We start from the raw sequence: 20,670 nt of genomic DNA on the forward strand, positions 1-20,670 counted from the left end.
CCATCCATCCCTCCCGCTCTCCACCCTCCCCCCACTCATGCATGCACTCTCTGACCCATTCATCTCCATGCTCCTCTCCTCACCCATCTATGCACACACCTGCCTATCCACTCTGCCAATCATTCATCCATGTCCTCACTCATCCATCCATCCATCCTCCCCCTCTCTCTCCATTCCCCCCTCACCCAGCCACCCATCCCTCCATCCATCCACCCACTCATCCACTCATGAATCCATCCATTGACCTCTCACCCACCCCTTTCACTCCTCCATCCATCCCCCGTCCATCCACCCTCCTCAATCACCCATCCATCCATCCATCCCCACATCCACCCCTTCACTCATCCATCCATCCATTCATTCATTCATTCATTCACCCCTTCACCCATCAATACATCAATACATCAATACATCAATCCATCCATCCATCCATCACCTCTCTCATCCATCCACCCACCCACCCACCGACTCGTCCACCATCCACCCCCCCATCGATCCATCCACCATTTCACTGATCCATCCATCCCTCCACCCATCCATCTACCCTTTCAACCATACACACATCCATCCACTCCCATCCATCCCTCCACTCATGCATCCATCCTCTCTCCCACCATCCATCCACCCCTTCACCCATCCATCCATCCCTCTCCTCACTCACTCATCCATCCATCCATCCATCCATCCATCCATCCATCCATCCATCCATCCATCCATCCACCCCCCACCCATACATCCACCATGTCACCCACACATCCACCATTCCACCCACCACTCCACCCATACATCCACCACTCCACCCATACATCTATTCACCCACATGGCAACATAACGGACGTCTGGTGGCCGGCTCCACCGGACATCCCTCGCTCTCCCTCTAGCTGCCTCGGTCTCCCTCGCTCTCCTTATGTCTCCCTCGCTATGCCTCCCTCGCTCTCTCTCACTATGCCTACCTCGCTCTCCCTCTTTCTCCCTCGCTATCCCTCACTCTGCCTCCCTCGCTCTCCCTCTGTCTGCCTCCCTCCCTCGCCCTCCCTCTGTCTGCCTGTCTCCCTCCCTTTCCCTCCCTCTGTCTGCCTGTCTCCCTCCCTCGCTCTCCCTCTGTCTGCATGTCTCCCTCCCTCACTCTCCCTGTCTCCCTCGCTCTCCCTCTGTCTGCCTGTCTCCCTCCCTCGCTCTCCCTCTGTCTGCCTGTCTCCCTCCCTCGCTCTCCCTCTAGCTGCCTCTGTCTCCCTCGCTCTCCCTCCGTCTCCCTCGCTATGCCTCCCTCACTCTCCCTCTATCTCCCTCGCTCTCCCTATGTCTCCCTCACTCTCCCTCTGTCTCCCTCACTCTCTCGCACTCTGCCTCCCTCGCTCTTCCTCTGCCTCCCTCGCTCCTCCTCTGTTTCCCTCGCTCTCCCGGTCTCCCTCGCTCTCCCGGTCTCCCTCGCTCTCCCGGTCTCCCTCGCTCTCCCGGTCTCCCTCGCTCTCCCTCACTCTGCCTCCCTCGCTCTCCCTCTGTCTGCCTGTCTCCCCTCCCTCTCCCTCTGTCTGCATGTCTCCCTCCCTCACTCTCCCTGTCTCCCTCGCTCTCCCTCTGTCTGCCTCTGTCTCCCTCCCTCGCTCTCCCTCTGTCTGCATGTCTCCCTCCCTCACTCTACCTCGCTCTCCCTGTCTGCCTCAGTCTCCCTCGCGCTGCCTCCCTCGCTCCCCCTCTGTCTGCCTGTCTCCCTCCCTCGCTCTCCCTCTGTCTACCTGTCTCCCTCCCTCACTCTCCCTCTGTCTGTCTCTGTCTCCTTCCTCCCTCCCTCTCCCTCTTCATCTCACCATGCTTGTGTGTGCCCGGGCTGACACAGCTTCTGGGCACACACACACACTCAGCCAGCCAGCCGCACCCGAGCCCTTCACACCTCTTTAAGAGACCATTCACATGCTAATGAGCTTTGTTCAGCTCTTAGGCCCCTGCAGCTCCACTCTGACTGAAATCGCCCGCCGTCACAGAGAGTCTCTACATCGCGCTGCCACAGGGACAAAGGAACGGGCACAAAGGGAAGATCGGAGTGGAGCGCGCGCCCCCCCTGGGATGGTGCCGCCGCCCCCCCCCCCCCCCCTGGGATGGTGCCGCGCCCCCCCCCCCCCCTGGGATGGTGCCGCCCCCCCCCCTGGGATGGTGCCGCCCCCCCCCTGGGATGGTGCCGCCCCCCCCCTGGGATGGTGCCGCGCCCCCCAGGGGGGCGCGCCCCACAGTTTGAAGAACCCTGCTTTAATTGCAGGTACTCTGAAGAGAGACATATGTTGTCTGTTTTGTAAATATGCTGCAATTGCTGCAAGGTGCAGGCATATGGATGAATATGCCAAGTTACACCTTTGTAAATGTAAAAGGTAGCAAATGATATTCTGGATGGAAGCATCCAGAGAATCAATTTGGTTATTGTTGCAGTAAATGGCAAATAACTTCCATTTAGCCGCATAGCACGCTCTGGTAGTAGGTCTCCTAGCTTCTTTAATGATGTTCATACAGTCTGGTGGTAGGTTAAGATAACCAAACTAAGATTTCAGGAGCCATATTGCTAAATTCAGTGGACTTGGGTCTGGATGTCTGATGTCTCCATGGTTCTGCATTAGCAGGGATGGAGTCAGTCGTAATTTTTGGTGTGGAACTAGAGAGAGTTCTAGCAATGTGGTGTACCACAGTTGGCGTGCCCATGTGGGAGCTACTAGGATTAGTTTGAGAGACTTTTGTCTGCGCTTGCGTACTACTAATGGTATTAGTGGTACTGTCGGAAAAGCGTACGCAAATCAGCCTGACCAGTTCATCCATATCGCATTGCCCTTGGACAGCGGGTGTGGACACCTGGCGGCGAAGGTTGAGCATTTTGTGTTTTTGGGTGTGGCGAACAGATCTATGTCTGGATGACCCCACTTGTGAAAGAATGGTTGAAGAACCTGCGGATGTAGTTTCCATTCGTGAATTTGTTGCGTCTGCCGACTCAACAGATCTGCTATCTGATTGTGAACTCCTGGAAGGTGCTCTGCCAACAGATATATGTTTTGTGGAATGGCCCATCTCCAAATGTTCTGTGCGAGCTGGGACAGTTGTAGAGAGTGTGTCCCCCCTGTTTTTGTATATAAAACATGGCTGTCATGTTGTCAGTCCGGATTAAGACAGCTTTGTTTTGTACCTGTACTTGAAATGTTTTGAGTGCTAAGAATATTGCTAGCAGCTCTAGATGGTTGATATGGAACAATTTTTGTTGACTGTTCCATTGTCCTTGAGTTGTATGATGTAGGAGATGGGCTCCCCATCCTGTGAGAGATGCATCTGCTGTAAGCACTAGTTGTGGAACAGGCTCGAGGAATGGCCACCCTTTTGTCAAGTTTTTGGTGTTCCACCACTGCAGAGAGCGATGTGCGCGGCTGTCTACCAACACCAGGTCTGTTAGTTGACCTTGAGCCTGGTTCCACTGTTGTGCTAGACATTCCTGTAACGGACGCATTTGCAGTCTTGCATATGGTACTATGAAGATGCAAGATGCCATCATGCCTATTAGTCTCATGAACACTCTGGCTTGCAGAGAGGGCTGATGTTGAAAGGCTGTGACTAAGGCTTGAATGCTCTGTATCCTTACTGGACTGGGATACACTAGAGCTGTAGACGTGTTTATTGTAGCCCCTAGATACTGATGTATATGAGAGGGTTGCAAGTGCGACTTGGTGTAGTTTATTGTGAACCCTAAGTCGTGCAACGTTTGAATTGTCTGTTGTGTGTCTTGGACACACTGATTGAATGACTTGGCTTTTATGAGCCAATCGTCTAGATAAGGGAAGAAATGTATTTGTTGTCTCCTGAGATGTTCTGCTACTACTGCTAGGCACTTTGTGAATACTTATGGTGCCGTTGTCACTCCGAATGGAAGGACTTTGAACAGATAGTGTTGTCCTTCCAGTACAAACCTTAGATATTTTCTGTGAGCAGGATGTATAGGAATGTGGAAGTAGGCGTCCTTTAGTTCTAGTGTTGTAAGGAAATCGCCTTGTTACAGCAGTGGGAGCATTTGTTGTAAAGTGATCATATGAAAATGATCTGATTGTATATACTGATTGAGGGGCCTGAGGTCGAGAAGTGGTCTTAGTGTCCCGTCCTTCTTGGGAATTAGAAAATACAGCGAGTAAACCCCAGTTCCTTGTTCTTGTAAAGGAACTATTTGTATTGCGTCTTTTTATGGAAGTGACAGAGCTTCTTGTTTGAGCAGAGTAAGGTGTTCTGTGACAATGGACGCTGCCTGGGTGGTATGTGTGGAGGGGTTGCTGTAAGTTTTAGGCAGTAGCCATACTGGATAATCTGTCTTACTCACTTGTCTGTTGTTATGGAGTTCCAGACAGGCAGGAATTGTGTTAATCTGCCCCCCAGAGGTGGAATGCTGTTGGGGGAGCAGAGGGAAGTCACTGTTTTGTAGTGGAAGAGGTTTGATTATTGTTGTTACCCCGACCTCTTCCCTTGTTGTTATTTCCTCTATATCCTCCTCTAAAATATCTTTTGTTCAAGGATGTTTGTGTGCTAGATTTGAAGGATGTTGTATTGTCTGGCCCAGTTTGTTTGGAGCCTCCTCTGTAGAAGGAGCGACAAAAAGAACTCTTACCTTGTGTGGACTGTAAAGCCCCCATAGATTTGGCAGTGTCTGTATCCTTCATCTTTTCAAGTGCTGTGTCTACTTCTGGTCCAAACAGTTGGTTTTGATTAAATGTATGATTTAAAATGGTAGTTTGCACTTCCTTTTTAAACCCTGAAATGCGTAGCCACGCATGTCTCCTAAGTAAAACACTAGTATTTACAGCTCTAGACGCAGTGTCTGCTACATCTAGTGGGCACTTGATTGAGGCATTAGAAATTAGCTTGCATAAGGTCGTTTGCTTGTGCCTTATATTGATCAGGTAGATGGTCTAATAGTTTCTCTAACTGATCATAATGCGCCCTATCATTTCGTGAGAGGAGGACTTGTGTATTAGCTATACGCCATATGTTAGTCGCTTGCGCCGCTATTCTTTTGCCTGGAGCATCTATTACCTTGGATTCTTTGTCAGGTGGGGGTGCCTCAACAGAAGTTTGTGAGTTTGCCCTTTTCCTAGCATTTGACACAACTAGTTAATCCAATGGTAGTTGTACTTTAATGTAGGCTAGATCTGCAGGTGCAGGCCTATATTTTTTCTCAATTCTAGGGTTTAGGATCCTTGTACGTACAGGGTCTTTAAATATTTCAGGAGCATGTTTGATGACCCCTTTAATCAAGGGAAGAATTTGAACAGACCTTTGCGATTGTTCAAATGTGTCTAAGAGAAAGTCTTCCTCTGCCTCATCAGAATGCATAGTGACCCCATGGTAAATTGCAGCTCTGTTCAACAGGTGACCAAACCCAATGTTATCTTCTGGCGGAGAAGGTTTTGATGGCTATGACTGTCAGGAATATCTGGCACATCCTGTGGGTTTGGGTACTCCCAGTCTGTATCATCTACAGGGTATGGGAAAGGCTCATCTGGGTCCATCCCTCTACCTAAACTATACTCATCATCATCTTGAGGTGAGTGTGAGGATCAAAGAGGAGAATGTGAAGGAGATAACAGTGGTGAGTTGTTAAGAGGAACAGGTGATGAAGGAGAAGGAAGTACAGGAGAAGAAGGGTGCATAGGAGATGTGGCAGAGTCCTTCTTGGCAGGAACTACAGGTGTGGGTGTTGCATCTGCCTTCCTCTTCTTGTGTGGTGTAGTGGATACATGACCCGTCTTTGGGTCAATGTAGATCTTCTTTTCCAGAGGATCTGGTTGGAAAAGGTCTTCTCCTTGTGTAACCTTTGTCGGTGCCGATTTTTTCGGTTCCGGACGAGGTTGCTGTTTGTCTTTAACCTTAGGAGGTGTTACAATGTCCTTTTGTGTAGTTTTTGGCACCAAAGGTTTTGTTTTCGGTGTCGCAGGCTGTTTCAATGGTTTAGGCGCATCAGAATCAGGCCTTATCAGTTTCGGTGCCGAAGACGATGGCTTCGGAGTGGAAGCTGGTTTCGTCTGCTTCGAGGCGTCAGACGCTAGCTTCATACCTTTGTCTTTAGAAGTCGACGGCTTTGGAGTCGAGACTTCTTTCGGTTTCGGTGCCGAGGGAGCTTGTGGGAGCGGCATGTGCGGCTTGCTCGGTACCGAGCTACCCGAAGGCTTAGTTATTTTCTTCTGAGCCGTGCTTGATGGCGGGGCTGTCGAAGTGTTTTTTCAGTCGTTGCTAGGCCTCGGAGGCGGAGTGTTGACCTTTGCCTTCGATCTGGGTGCTGTGTGTGGTGCAGGGGCAGTAGTACTCACACGCTGACCCGATGGTATAGAGTCATCCGAGTCATCTGCCTCTGATACGATCTGGAGATCAGCTGAATCTTCTTCGGGAACGAGTGGAACCTCTTCATTGAAGATATCCACCGGTTCCGGAGCTGATCTCTGCATGTCGTGTCGACGGGCCCTTCGATCTCGGATGGTTTTCTTGGATCGAAAGGACGTGCAGGCTGTACAGGTGGGATTGTCGTGTTCTGGCGATAAGCACAGGTTGCAGACCTCGTGGTGGTCACTGTGTGGAAACTTTGCTCTACACCCGGGGCATCTCTTGAATGGCGTCCTTTCCATGAGGTGTAGACCTCAAGGCGTGGATAGGCCCAACGGCCCGCGTCGACCACCGGAATCGAGCTGGAGTCGAAATGATGTTAGTCGATATGGAAAGTAGTTTGGTACGTTTTTAGGAAGTTTTTTGTGCTTCGAAGTGCTTGAAAAGTCTAATTCTAGCTGAAGCCGAACACTTTCATCCGAACTCAGTGGCGGAAAAAAACAATCTAAGGATGGAGCCGATACCCATGCGCACTATCGACCAAGGGAGGAGTCACCTATCTTGTGACTACAAAGACTTCTTCCAAGATGACAACAACATGCAATCATTCGAGCCCAACACCAGGTGGCGATCTAATGCTAAGTGTACAATCTGCAGCTCATAAGCCTCGAACACTAGTTTTACCAATATCTTAGACTTTAGATTACTAAGTCCTTGGTCACTGTCTGCAGGCTCCGACTTTTGGCCATTGCATGCGTCTCAGACATCTACCTTGGTCAGTGAACCACTATAATGAAGAATGATACATATTCAAACGAGAGACAGAACGTCGAGAAAAGTGGAGTCTTTGCAGATTTTCCTTAGATGTTTTTTAATTTTAAGTTTAATATAATTCAGCATGTTGACTCCATGATTCTTCAAAGCCCTTTACAGTTCAAATTAATTTTCAGGATTGTGGAGTCCAATCAACTGCAGAACAGGACATCTCCCCAATATTCCTAACTCCTCTCTATCAAGTCTGTGTCTGAATCAAAGGCTATTCTGCATACTTCTATTTTAAGTAGTATCCTGATATGTAGATTTATTCTGCCCTCAAGGTTCGATTTCGGAGTGTCCCACAACTTTGGACCTTGAATTCCTAGGAATCTGCTTCTGTATATTTTTTTGGAAGATTTATTGGGTGAATAGGTGTGCTATAGCTGACCAGAGATTCACGGTTGGAATGTGATTGGGTAAGATTCAGCAAGTATACCTGGCCAGTGTTCCAAAATGCTTTATTACACAGAGAACCTTAAACACGATTCGCTCTTCCATCAGTAGCCAGTGAAGTGATTTTAATGCTGGCTTTACAGGTTCACCTTTTGAGAGGTTTAGGCACATTCTTGAAGGGCCATTTTGCAATTGCTGGACTATTTTTGTCATTTTTCGGGAGGAACCATAAATTTCAAAAGTACAGCTTGCCATTACCAAGGATTTTGTCAGTTATGTGCACGGGGGCAGTGGAGCATGAGCAAGATCTTTCCTAGCAATGATATGTGAAGATTTACATCCTGAACCACAGCTTTGTTTGAGCTGAAATAGTAACGTCTACATAGAACAGAACTTCCAAGGTCTGGTATCAGCCAAGACATTTTGATTATAAGTAGCATTCAACCAGCCCTTTTCATCTATGCATATGGTGTTGTGTCATTCACATTCTGCTTCCACTCACTACAGCATAGGGAAACACTGGCTAACTTGACTGTAACTGATGACATTCTGCTTTTGCACAACACGCACTTGCATAAAAAAGTAGCCCCGGTTAATGTCAGGGTGCTTTTTGAAGACTATGACTGACTATGCTGTTGACATATCTGTTCATCTGTTTCCTACAACCGTACACCAAGGAATAAGAGATTTTGCAATTTTAGTATAATAACTAATGTGCACTTGCAAATCAGTATTGTGAAATGGTGATAGCCCTTTGATGCAAGCTGCTTCTGTTCTCTATCCTCCTTTCCTCTCTTTCGACTTATGACTCCCCTTTTCTTTCTCCTGTCCTCTTCACCTTATTGGGTTATAGGAAATATTACGGACTATTTGGACAGGCATATTGGTATAGGGGCATATATCCGTATTTGGTAAGTGTAGTAAGAAGATTACATTGTACTTACGAATCTTGGATTTTGTTTGATGACATATGCACTTTATTATGTGATATGACGGTTATATATATGTTAGCATGGGCTCTTTAAACTTTCCAACTCGTCTAAGTATGAAACACGGTAGCAGACATTATGCTATATTACACACATTAAGATGTTGAGAATATGTAATATTTTTTTCTTAATGAATTGATCCTGATTTTAGAGACAGGGTGTCGGCCCACCTGTACAAACAATATATTACACAATGGCGAGTGGCGGCATTACATCTGCTGCCCTTCTGGTTTAAGTTCACTATTGGATATGGTCTGCAGGAGATATGATCATTACGTTACTTGAGACATTCGTATGGATGATATTTTTAGGATATCCACCAGGTATTGGCTAAAGATTATGGTATTAAGAGAAGAGGGTTTGTTGACATTTGCGTTATTGTATACTTTCATTTTGTCTGCTTTTGTTAAATAGTATGCATTGATTCAGTGAATTACTGAATATTTAAAGAGTATGCTGATTTAAATATAGATACATTTTGTTCAAGTTCGTTATTGATTGTATGTATAATAAGGGACTCTGAGTAATAAATACTGAATTAGTATTGTCAGGAGATTTTTTTTATATATTTACATTTGCTGCTGAATTTAACGATATATTTAATGCCTGGTTCTGTTACACAGGGTTCAGGAATTCTATGATTCGTAAATTCAAAGATGGCGCTGATTTTTAAACCTGCTTCCATTACAATTCTAGCCAGTCGTCGAATGTATGGGTAATAGGTTCTCTAAGATGGCACCATTAGAGACGTTGGTCACTGACATTCGGTTGTTGTATGTAGATGTGTGCCAACAATTCAATGTGGTACACGACAGGCCATTAACTTTGCTTATCGTTGTTAATATGGAAATATATACATGAGTATAGATTGGGGTTTGTGCATAACTCGAACTTAGTTTACCGAAGGTAATGTTTTACCAACTGTATTCTCAATGAGTATGTTTCTATTTGCTGTAAGGGAGAACGGTTACCTTATTCTATTTTGTTCCGTAGACATGATTTACTGAAGCAACATTACCCTTTAGGAAATACGTCGAGTGTACTTATACACTAGGTGAGAACTTTGGATATGAGGGTACCTTCAAGACTATATTCATTTGGGGTTGATGTGGTTATTCATCAGATATTTGTATTGATCTAGGTTAGAGATACGAGACAATACTTTTATTTTGGATCTTTGACATACAATACTGTATAGTAACACTAAGTAAGAGTATTGTGCTGGTGTGGTGATTATGGGGTTCCTAAGGTTTCTTCACATTTGATTTTATATTTGCAATGGTCACTGTAGCACAGACACACACTTTTGTATCAGGATACAAGGATGAAGTGTTATTTTCCTTTTCATTTTTGATTATGGTTACTTTGGGGTTCGCACACGGATTTCAACTTTTCTCTTGTGAGGTGTACTCTTTTGCCCTATTTGAATGGCCTCTGCCACTGAATACTTACTTTCCAAAGGAAATGATACAGTCAGTGCAGTGATGGGGAACAGTTAATAGTTGTTGTTTAGTATTGGTATACCATTTTTAATTTATTGTGGTAGGCCTGAGGAAGTCATTCATTGGTGCGCCTTAATGACAAAACGTGTGGGCTACAGAATTGAAACATTTGTTGGATGCATAAAGAAGATGAAAATAAAGAAAAGGACTATATTTGGAACAAATTTGAATTCTTTGCAACTTCACACTGCGTAGCTCAGGAGTAATATACATTGTGGGGAGCGTTGCTTCACTGTTTTAGTGCAGTGGCCAATTGATGTCCTTGGAGCATCATGTGTAAAGACTTTTTGGACTTTTGATATTAGGAACACAATAGTTCGGGCTAATATTTAGCCTTGCCACTGCTGTCTTCTTGTGCTATTTGAAGACACAAAATTGTTTTTGTAGTAAACGTTTACAAAAAAAATATAAAAAAAACAATTGGGAGAATCAAAAGGTGGGCAGACAAATTCTGGTTTCTTTGTAGGTGTACAGAGTGGCAATGTCAAAACAGAATTGGGTCCCTCTCTCTTTTATTAGAGGTGTACAGAGTGGGCCTTCCATGGGTATGTTGCCGTTCAGAGGGGAATTTTCTCTTAAGAACACAAGGATCTCAGTATTTGCTCCATTCAAGCACGGGGTTTTCTTGACATCAGGGGACGCATGGTTAAGACACGTCTACGTTTGTAAATCCTTTTGTTGGTCTTCTTGCTTTTACCTACAAAAATCTTCAGAAATTGATATGACCAGTTTTGATATTTTATTTAATATACTTGAATATACTGGATATATACTGAACGTATATATACTGAACATATGAGCAGCTTTATGATCAATATGAGGTACAAGAGGAAAACAAAGTTATTTTAGTAACTGGAAAGGAACTTTCTATAATTCAGATGGCTTTAATAAAAAAATCGTCCAAGGGCGTTGGACTTGTGTGCTGGATGTACTCTTCAATGCGCTACCAGGTCTGGTAACCTTTAAAGAGGGCAGAGGCAGGAAACCTCATAACCAGAAAACTGTTGTGTCCCCTGTGCTGCAGGACATACAGTCTAATGTCTACAGAGGCTGGGACACTGTGTGAAAAGAAAGAAGAACGGTAGCCTGAAGCATACCCTGAAGCAGAGGTCAGACCCGGGACCAGGGTTCAATTCCCGACGCGGCAGGGTCTTGAGCTCAAATGTCCACGGACTCGATAATTCTCGCTTCGGTGCCTGACCTAATCATGGGTTCACACTCTGCAACTCTGGGCATTAAGCTTGCTTAATCTCCGCAATGGCCCCCCGCGGCGGGATGCCTGGCTTTCACCTTGGGGATGCCCGTTAGGGGCTATCTCACAGGGAAAAGCCAGGACGGGTTCCCAAGGCAAGCGCCGAGATGCCTCCGTGTAGTCGAGCGCTATATAAGAACATACAAAAAATGTTTTTAAAGTGGAAGTACTAATGCAGAAAGTTCAAGCGTGCACCACACATACATTCCCAAGAATACATCTTTAAAATGGACCAATGCAGCAAGTGTGGAAGCAATGCAGTGAGCTTAGTGTAAACAAACGAGTAAAGGCCTGAATAGGAGGACTAGTGCACTAAGATTTCTTGGCATTTAAATGCTTCAGCAGGACTAAAAAGCATGCCAAATAGCCTGTTATTTAACTGTAGTCACACAGGATGTCACTATAGAGGTTAAAGCATGACTGCATGAAGCTGGGGTTCGAATGCTTCTCAGCTACTTAGTAAAGTATGTGTCTCGTGTACAAAGTAAAGCACAAAAGGTAACAACATCAGTTCCATCAAGCACAATTGCCCATTTCCTTAAGGAATGCCTGGCTGCAGCCACAGGTCACCATTAGTTACGCAAGTGTCTGACACTGGGTCAACAAAACCCGAGAGATGGAAAGGTACTGCTTGAAAAGCAGTTGCAGCAGGGGGCTTCAAGGACATAGATACATAGACACTTAGGACATACTGGACGACTAGGCCCAACCAGGTCCACGTTTCATTGGCTATTGAAGCTGTCGAGTCTGAAGTTTATAGGAATTAGTGGATTTATAAACATGCAAGTAAAGCACTGAGGACCATTTTTTTCCCTTTCAAGCTCCCTAAACCATTTAATAAAAAAGCACTGGGAAAGCCAATAGGTCTCTCCTCTGACACCAGAGCCATTGGCTATGTCAGTGCTTAGCCACTTAGTACAGCTGTTCAACTGCCATGGAACATGGCTGAAAGTTGATCAAAAATAAAATAAAAACATGATAGTTCTTTTAGCGTCCGCTGCATCACAGCACTTTTTTTTAATAGTTAGTGAAAGGGAGGGCAGGGTGGGAGGCAACATGGAGGGAGTGGGAAGCCAACACAGAGGGATGGAATGGCAATAGGCACTGGAGGGTGCGGGAGAAAAAACAGTGTGAAGCAGCCAGCGACGTCCGCATCATAGCACTATCTTTTTGTGATGTTGGGGGGAGGGAAGATAGCAGCAACATGGAAGAGGGAGGAAGGGTGAAGGCAAGCAACAACATGGGCTAGAAAGGGAGTGAGGTTGGGTGGGGGCAAGAAACACCACATGAGGGAGGGCAGGTGAAGGTAAGCAACAACACAGATTAGAGAGGGAGCGAGGTTGGGTGGGAGGCATGCAACACGGATGAAGGGTAGGTCAAACTACAACTCAGATGTGGGTGGGGCAAGCAGCAACACAGATGTGGGTGGGGTGAGCGCAAGCAAAAAGAAGGATGTGAGGGAGAGAGTGAGATTTGAGGGTGGAGGCAAGCAACAACATGGACTAGGAAGGGAAGGCATTCTAGTGCCGGCAAGCAACACCACAGACAAAGGAAGGAGAGGAGCATGGAAGGGGGAGAAGTACATGAGGGAGCTAACTGAAGACGTCACACTCTGGTAGACTGATAAAACACAAAGAAAAAAGCAGTGCTTGAATAAAATAAGCAATGTAAGGACACATGTAATGCATCCATGCGCCAGAGGAGGCCGTTGACCAATACAAAAGCAAGCATATGAGAGTGGCAATACAGTCAACCAATAGTTTAAAAAAAAAATTCTTGAAGAGACAGACCATGCACTGTCTAGATGGACCTAAAAAGGATACATTGCTCTGCAAGCTGTTCTACTAACTTCAGTATTATGAAATGTAGACTCCTATTCAGAAGACATGGACCAGTGTCACACTGTAGGCAATATCAGAATAGTGTGGAAAAGGGCACATCTATGGTTCTCCAATACACCATAGTTTTACCTTTAGTGCATCTACTGCATGATGCAGCTCTCAGGTCCATTTTACCATCAAGTGCGATGGATAGAACTGTCGAACTGTGCCATAATCAAGTTTAATTTGAAAGTCACCCAAGATACTTTATAAAATAATTTAATGCCATGATTTGGCAAGATAGGCGTAGATCATAATATATAAAATACAGAGCTTTCTAGAGGATTTTGTGCATCTGGGCCGCACTGTGGAAAGCAGCCAAACATCTGCAGAGAATCACTTGCAGCAATGCTCCCCTCAACGGAAGGGAAGGGAGCGACTTAATGCACCTTGGCAGAGAACAAATAAGCAACCGATTCTCCTCAGGACATGCTTGCTGCAAACTACACTTTGCACTCCCCTAAGCAGATAATGAGCTAGCACCATTCTCCACAATAACAAGATAGCTGCCATGCTGCCTTCAGCAGAGAACACAATAGTTGTCCACTCGAATATTTGCCCACGGAGATAATAAAAGAGCTGCCAGACTTTGCTCACCGGAAACCAAGCTAGAAACACATTGCCTTGGCTAGTGAACAAGCTAGCAGTAGACTCCTGGGCACACAATAAGCTAGCAGCCAAACCTGATTTTGCAGAGAGCAAGTTAACACCAGCCTTTGCTCTAAAGAATACAACAAGCAGTCATCTATGCATCTGCAGAAGCCTGTAGCTAAGGTCTCCTATGAGGAGAGCAAGCAGCCAGCAGACTCCCTTGCATGGAGAACACGGCAGTCGTCAAACTAGGCTTGCCAGCCCTTCAGAGGAGAACACTCAGTCTCCCGGACACAGACAGTCACTCGATAAACAAATCACTTAGATCATTTTGAGAAAGAAAAAACAGGATCGCAGACAGTGAATTCTGCATGAGTTGTGGCTAGTCTCTTTTAAAGAGGCTTCCAGTGTGGAGGCAAAACACGGCCTTTACCCCGCCCTGAGCTGCTGAACAATCACCAAGAACAGCTTCACTTGAGGTCTGTTTCAGGCAGTTCGTACAGATCTCGGTCACTGGTGCTCGGTCTGTGAAATGCCAAGTTCTGTCAGTTGCACTAGCTGCGTCTCCAAGAGCCACGTGCTACACATCTCGGCTAAATCAGATTAACAGCGATTTTTAGACTCCGATCAATACAGTACAATATGCGGCTGCTGAGTGTTTTTTTTAAATTATTTTATTAAGTGAGACCATTCTGCTGGGCTTCTACTTATCTCATCTTTCTGTACTTGACTCCACCAGTGCAGAATACACACGTTTAGCAATTACATTATCACTTGTAGATGAACACCGCCCCCCTGTGGTCAAAATACAAACCTTACTTTCACGTCTGCTCTCAGCCAATGACTGGACTAAGATAAACGTCTTCAAGAGGAGCAACAGAGGAGCGAGCCCCCATTCCCAAAAGGGAGATGAAATTTGAAAAAGGTCTCTTACATCCTTGCCCCCTTGGCCTATTCAGCACAGGGGCCAGCAGTTTGATCATTAAGGACCATCAACTCTAGAACTCTCCAACTCCCTATATTAAGGTCTTGACCCACACTTATTTTTTTGGCCTCAAAAAGCAAACATTACAGCACGTCACAACAATGCAATGTGAGCACAGAGTGAGATTGGCAAAAAAAAATCTGGTAGCAAATTTCAAAGCACTCATGTTTTATATGAACTTTCAAAAGCTACATGTAGAGAGCGAGGTCAGTATACAAGAGCATTATCGAATGTGGTAAAATAAAACTGACTTACCAAATGTGGTTCCATCTTCTCCCATAATGCTCTTCATGGAGCTAATAATTTGCTCAGCTACCGGGGGGGACATCGACGTGGCATAAGCAGCGCTGTGAGAGTGTACCCGTAGGTAGTCAATCAGCATCTGGTAAGGCAGAAGAAAGAAACCAGCGGTTGGAGCTAAATTCAGGATGAGGCTTCAAGTGACACAATGCTCACATGTACTCAACCCCACACAAGGGAAACAGGAAGTCTTTGTTGAGTATCCGCGGGAAGGGTAGCTCTTTTGTCACTCGCGCTACACGCAAAGGCCTGTGCTGACATTCAAGAGAAAGGATGAATTGGCCCTCATTCATGCTACACACTTCATACAGCCTGTCCTAGCCCTTGGTAAGAGGACGATTATACCGTGCAATGGTACACACTGGAATATACCCTGCAGTTAAGCATGAGGAATGGTTCTGCTCACATGCAAAAGGTACACCTCGCATTTAAACCTTTAGTTTATTCAACACACCAAAATCTCGAAGCAAATTAGAAGACGCCCGAAAATAAAACCAGAAAGAACGAGGCGTCTTTCTTTCATTAAAAAAATGAGTTTAACAATCACAGAAAGGCTGCATGAACTCAATTGTCAACTTTTCACTGCTTTAATCAAGTAAGAGGCCTTCAATTCCGTTCCCACTTGGATGACCCAATTTTTCAGAGAATAAAACCTTTAAAGGGACTGCTACAGCTTTAGTATTTTGCATTTACATTTTTTATAAGAACTGGATGGATTTTTGACTTACATCAGGGATTTGGATGCTGTACCAAGAAAAGATTATTTTAGACACAGGACGACATTCCTTTTGTACTACATCGTCACACAGGCAACACTTAAAAACTGCAACTGACAGGTCTACTTAAGGCAAAGTCTTACGAAGGCTTTTAAGACTACTGGTTTAATACACAAAATGTGTGGCTTCTTCAGCATTAACACTGGCCTTCAACTAAAAGAGGCTTCTACTGAAGAGTTCAAATAACACTCGGACTTTTCACTTTGCTAGCTTCTGACAAATCTAGGCAGAAACCACTGTAGGGTTGCTTGTGTTCCCATGAAGAGTGGAAGAGGCCTGGTAGTGGAGGATGGAAGATGTTGCACATTTCCAATTCAAGTAGGACTACGGCTGATATACATACGGTTGATCCCTGTATGTAGTGGCACCGTCTGCAAAAAATCCTCGATTTACTGGAATGCAGCGCAGGCTAATTACTGAGAGAAACTATTTTTTTTTCTGCAAAATGTTGTGTAATTTCATGAAATGAAACTGCATCCAATGTTCATAACTCTGCTTGGTTTGACAGTATTAGAACACAAGAATGGACAGGTATCTCAATGGAAACCAGCGCTTCTGCATTTTAATAAGGACACCCCTACACTGCTGCAACAGAGCACTCTCCAAGATAGTACTCCACCAATGGAAAGCAAAATTGGGTTGAGCCTGGTATGTACCCAGATTACAATGGCTGGTGGTCATCATCCAAGGCAAAATCCCAATCCCTGGGAAACAAGTTGCAACATGAGAGAAAACCACACGTTATGCCGCCATACCTTTCTAGTTTTAACTCTCTTAGACAGGAGGTTGCGTACCCTCCTGGAAGAAGGCAGATTTTCCAGAGGGCAGGTATTTCCACTTGTGCCTTCCTAGACTAACCAATCAGGAAAGGAAGTCACAATTCAAAGAGGGACCAGACTATCCTGCTCCCAGAAGGCATGAAGGATATGGAACGGAAGCATGCAGTCAGGGAATCTAGATACAAAACACCACGTCAGCCATCAAGTCTTGCAGAAGAAGTCGGGCTGGCTGGATGTGTGTAGACTGGATCCTACTTCTGTCCACAGGTGACCTGGGATCCTTACCCTCATTTCAAACTACTTAACCCACAATAGGAAAGGAGAGAAAAAAAAACTCCCGGAGTCTATATAGATCTTCCACTTTGCCTACTACAAGAAAGACTTTATAAAGCGCGAGGAGAAGACAGGGTTGGGGTCTTGATATAGGACCCAATCAACAAAACAACAGGGGCAATGAGTACCACAAGTAGTGCTGCTACATACCTAAAAGTGTAGTTCAGTATCAAATGGAGTTTAGGCAAATCAGTCCACATACACCAGAGCCAGGGAAACAGCCCATGGACATGCTCTACTATCTCCATGCATGTAGTTATGTATCGAGCCTGTACGTGCTGAAGTTGACGCTTTCCAAGTTTGATTCATGGAAAAGATTCACTGTAGCCCTGTCCAAATTCACATTGATCAATGTCCAAGTGGAATTCTTTTATGCATCGATACCGAGTAGATTTATTGATTGATTTGGAATGCACTCACATTTCACAAAGACCACTTCACAGCACTGGTAGGAATAGGGTGGTCAATCATCAGACTCGAACAAGCAAAGGAGCAGCAAAGCTTACATCCAAAAGGGTCATGGATGAGAGCTTGAGCAGCAGCTATACATGATGGGAGCTTGAGCAGCAGCTATACATTGCAAATGGTTGTAAGTTTGTTTGAACAGGTTTGTGTTGGTGCTTTTCTAAAGGATGGTAAGGTGGAGGAGCTTGCAGCAGCTTGCTAGAGACATTAGCAGATCGAGCATTGGCTCCCACTGATTGAGACATCTTATAGGTTTGCTAATGTCTCCTTGCTGGCTAAGTTTAAAAAGCGCTGGGCACACCCGAATAAGAAAGGTACTTTGCTTGTGAATTAGTCTGATAGAGTCCCATGTAGCTAGAACTTAATTAACCGGCAGCACTTGAAACTCCTTGTGAAAACATTGAACCGTGCTGCTTAAGGCTTGCTTGCTTTAGATCCTCATACTGGAACTGACCGTTAAAGAGTGAGAAAAGGCAGAGCTCCCTGGTCCACCAACCTTCTTGAAAGCCCATATGTAGTAACATGTTCTGGATAGAATTGGCAATGTGTTATGTGGTCCACAAAGGAGGTTGGCACTAAAGGATGTGACCAAGCAAAGGTATTTCACCACCTTTCCAATATAATGTGGAAACTGAATGTAAGGCACTAGTCACAGGGGGCGCGAGGTGGCGCATAAGCAGCATGGCAGCGCCTATGTGAGGCTCCTGCAGCCTGGCACATCTATCCGACAATTATCCTGCTCTACGGAACAGCTGTGGCGATCTCTTAATGCCCCGCTGCTGCTGATAAAACGCTGCAGCTCCGGTGCGAGTTCCAGCTAAAAAGAAGCTGCTCGGCTCCCGTTGCGCCTCGGCGAAAGTTTAGCGGGAGGAGGTCTGGAGCTGCCAGGAGGTGTGGTGGCGGCGTTGGAGGCTTCGTAAGCCCGGGGCTGGCCACGAGGAGGCAAGGCCCGCGACCGCCCTGCCTGCCACAGCGAGCGAGATCCGTCCAACGGTGCGGCTACATTCTTCATTACAGTAAGCGCGGAACAAGCCGCCGTACTGCCTGCAACCTGCGCACAACTGTATTCAATGCTACGGTTCTTACAAGAGCCGGGGCGCCCAACGCGAGGAGTGCTCTACGTGATTGCGGCTATTGACCCTGGGGCGACCCTTCTTTGCATACCCCCCACAGCTGTCGAGATAAGAGGCGGCCCCCACTCGAGACATTGCGCTGTGCCCACTGTTGTTGACCGAATACTTGGGACAGGCCCCACCCCCCCTGCTGCCTTACTGTGGTGCGGCGTGTTGAAGGCAATTCGGGGAAACGGCGCGGCATAACAGGTGGACTGCGGCGGTGCTGGCAGGGGGGGGGGGCGCTCCTTTAACTGAGAGACGTGCGAGGCCAGGGATTTATATTTGGCCGCCTCCTAGCGCTGGAAAGGGGCACGTGAGCAGTGCCTGGAATTGCCCCTGTGCCTGCAGCTGATCATTTGGGCCCACACCGCGTTGAGTCATGGAGAGAAGACAGGGGGGTGCCACCAAACACTGCAGGATTGCGACATTGCTGGCCGTTTGAGAGGCCAGGGGAGGGACACCAAGGAGCACGAAGCCCGCAGCTGTTTACTGAGAAAACGACTATCCGCAAAATAAAAACGCAAGCACCCCCACAGTAGAAGTGCCCTGCAGTAGCGAGGAACACTAGTGTTACAGCATAGAGCCGAGTCTTGCTGTTTCTCTGTGGATATGCACCGCCTTCCAACTCAGGGAGCGCTGTTCAATGGCGTGATTCCTACTGGACTGCATCATCAATGACCTACATGGATGCTTAACTCCGCACTGTATACTTACCATAGTACAAACACCAGCCGGAGAGGCAAGCGATTTTTTCAACCAAGGTGCACTAACAACTGCGAAGTGCCGGAGCGTGTGTGAGAGGTTTCAGATAACCATGGGCAAACCAGATACTATACAGCCTAAACTGAACTTCGAGGCAGCAAAGCGAGGAACATGTGGACCGCAGGACGATCACGACAGGTACAAAGGTGACGAAATGCAACGTAGCACGACAGATCAGATGGCTGATGTACAGAGTATCCTACAATAAGTACGCCAAGGATTCGCCACTATCGTGGATAAGGTCAACAGGATGTCATCGCGAATGGACACCATAGCGCATAAATTGGAGGGCTATGACGACCGCCTAAAAGAGGCTGACAGACGCATACCGGATACTGAGGACACGACGAACAGAGCTACGGAGCAGCTTGCGAATATGGACAAACTCCTGAAACTTATTGCTGCCAAAAACGAGGATTTGCGCAGTAGGCGCAATAACATACGCATAATTGGCATTCCAGAATCAACGAATACAGGTAGAATGGAGGAGTTTGTTGAACAACTGTTATTATCCTCTATCGGAGAAGACTAATTGTCCGAGGACTTCATAGTGGAGCGAGCCCATCGATCCCTGGGACCGAGACCTCCCAAGTGCCACACCACGGCCAATAATAGCAAGGCTCTTGAATTACAGAGATCGTGATGTGGTGTTGCGAGTAGCACGGAGTAAGCAGCAGCTCACATACGATGGAACCAAGTTCTCCATATATCCGGACTTAACTCCCATAGTCCGGGAGGAACGGCAAAAGTTCACAGAAGTCAAGAATACGTTGATCAACCCAAATCGACTATGCTCTGCTGTAACAGGCATGCCTCAGGGTCACCCATCTGGGGAAGTAACGTTTCTTCACCAAACCACAGCAGGTGGAGTAGTTCCTCAAACATGTCAAGCGAATGCAGCGCGGAGGCGGGAGTCAGGCAGCATCACAACTATCCTTATCAGAGGGAGCGGAGGACGATTCACATTGACAGACCTTTCATTAGTCAACTAAGACTTGGATTTCGTGACAAGATGTAATAACCACGGGAACGTTTTGTTTCCTTCACTAAGCATATGTTATGCCCAGCTGTTCGAGAGAGCGATTTTATTGTAGACTAGGCACCCTCAACCCTCTACAGCCCGAGGCGGTGCTAAGGTGGACTCAGGAGGTGAGAGATAACTGTGCCGCCACCTAGGAGAAGCCCCCACTGGGTGTCCCCCCCCCACTGTTACTCATTGTGGGTTAAATCGACAAGATGGTTGGTTGTTTTCTTTGCTTGTTCTCCTTGCAGGAAGACGGGGGGGGGGGGGGGGGGATTTTCTTTTGGCAAGTTGGGGCTGCTTCAGTGGCTGGGGGTGGGACTCGGGGGGGCTAAGTGGAGATTACACATGGTCGTCAGTATACATGATATTTTTGATTGC

At 46.4% G+C, this 20,670-nt stretch overlaps 1 protein-coding gene across 1 annotated transcript in view; it reads right to left on the minus strand.

The window, feature by feature from the left end:
- Positions 1-20,670, minus strand: part of SPTLC2 (serine palmitoyltransferase long chain base subunit 2) — a 425,361-nt gene that overhangs the window by 97,604 nt on the left and 307,087 nt on the right. The window contains exon 9 of the mRNA XM_086937562.1: positions 14,994-15,120. Within this exon, the coding sequence (XP_086793688.1) occupies positions 14,994-15,120 (127 nt within the window). The remainder of the gene's footprint in view (positions 1-14,993; positions 15,121-20,670) is intronic.

The sequence above is a fragment of the Lissotriton vulgaris genome, chromosome 9, assembly GCF_964263255.1.
Source record: "Lissotriton vulgaris chromosome 9, aLisVul1.2, whole genome shotgun sequence".
NCBI classification, from domain to species: Eukaryota; Metazoa; Chordata; class Amphibia; order Caudata; family Salamandridae; genus Lissotriton; species Lissotriton vulgaris.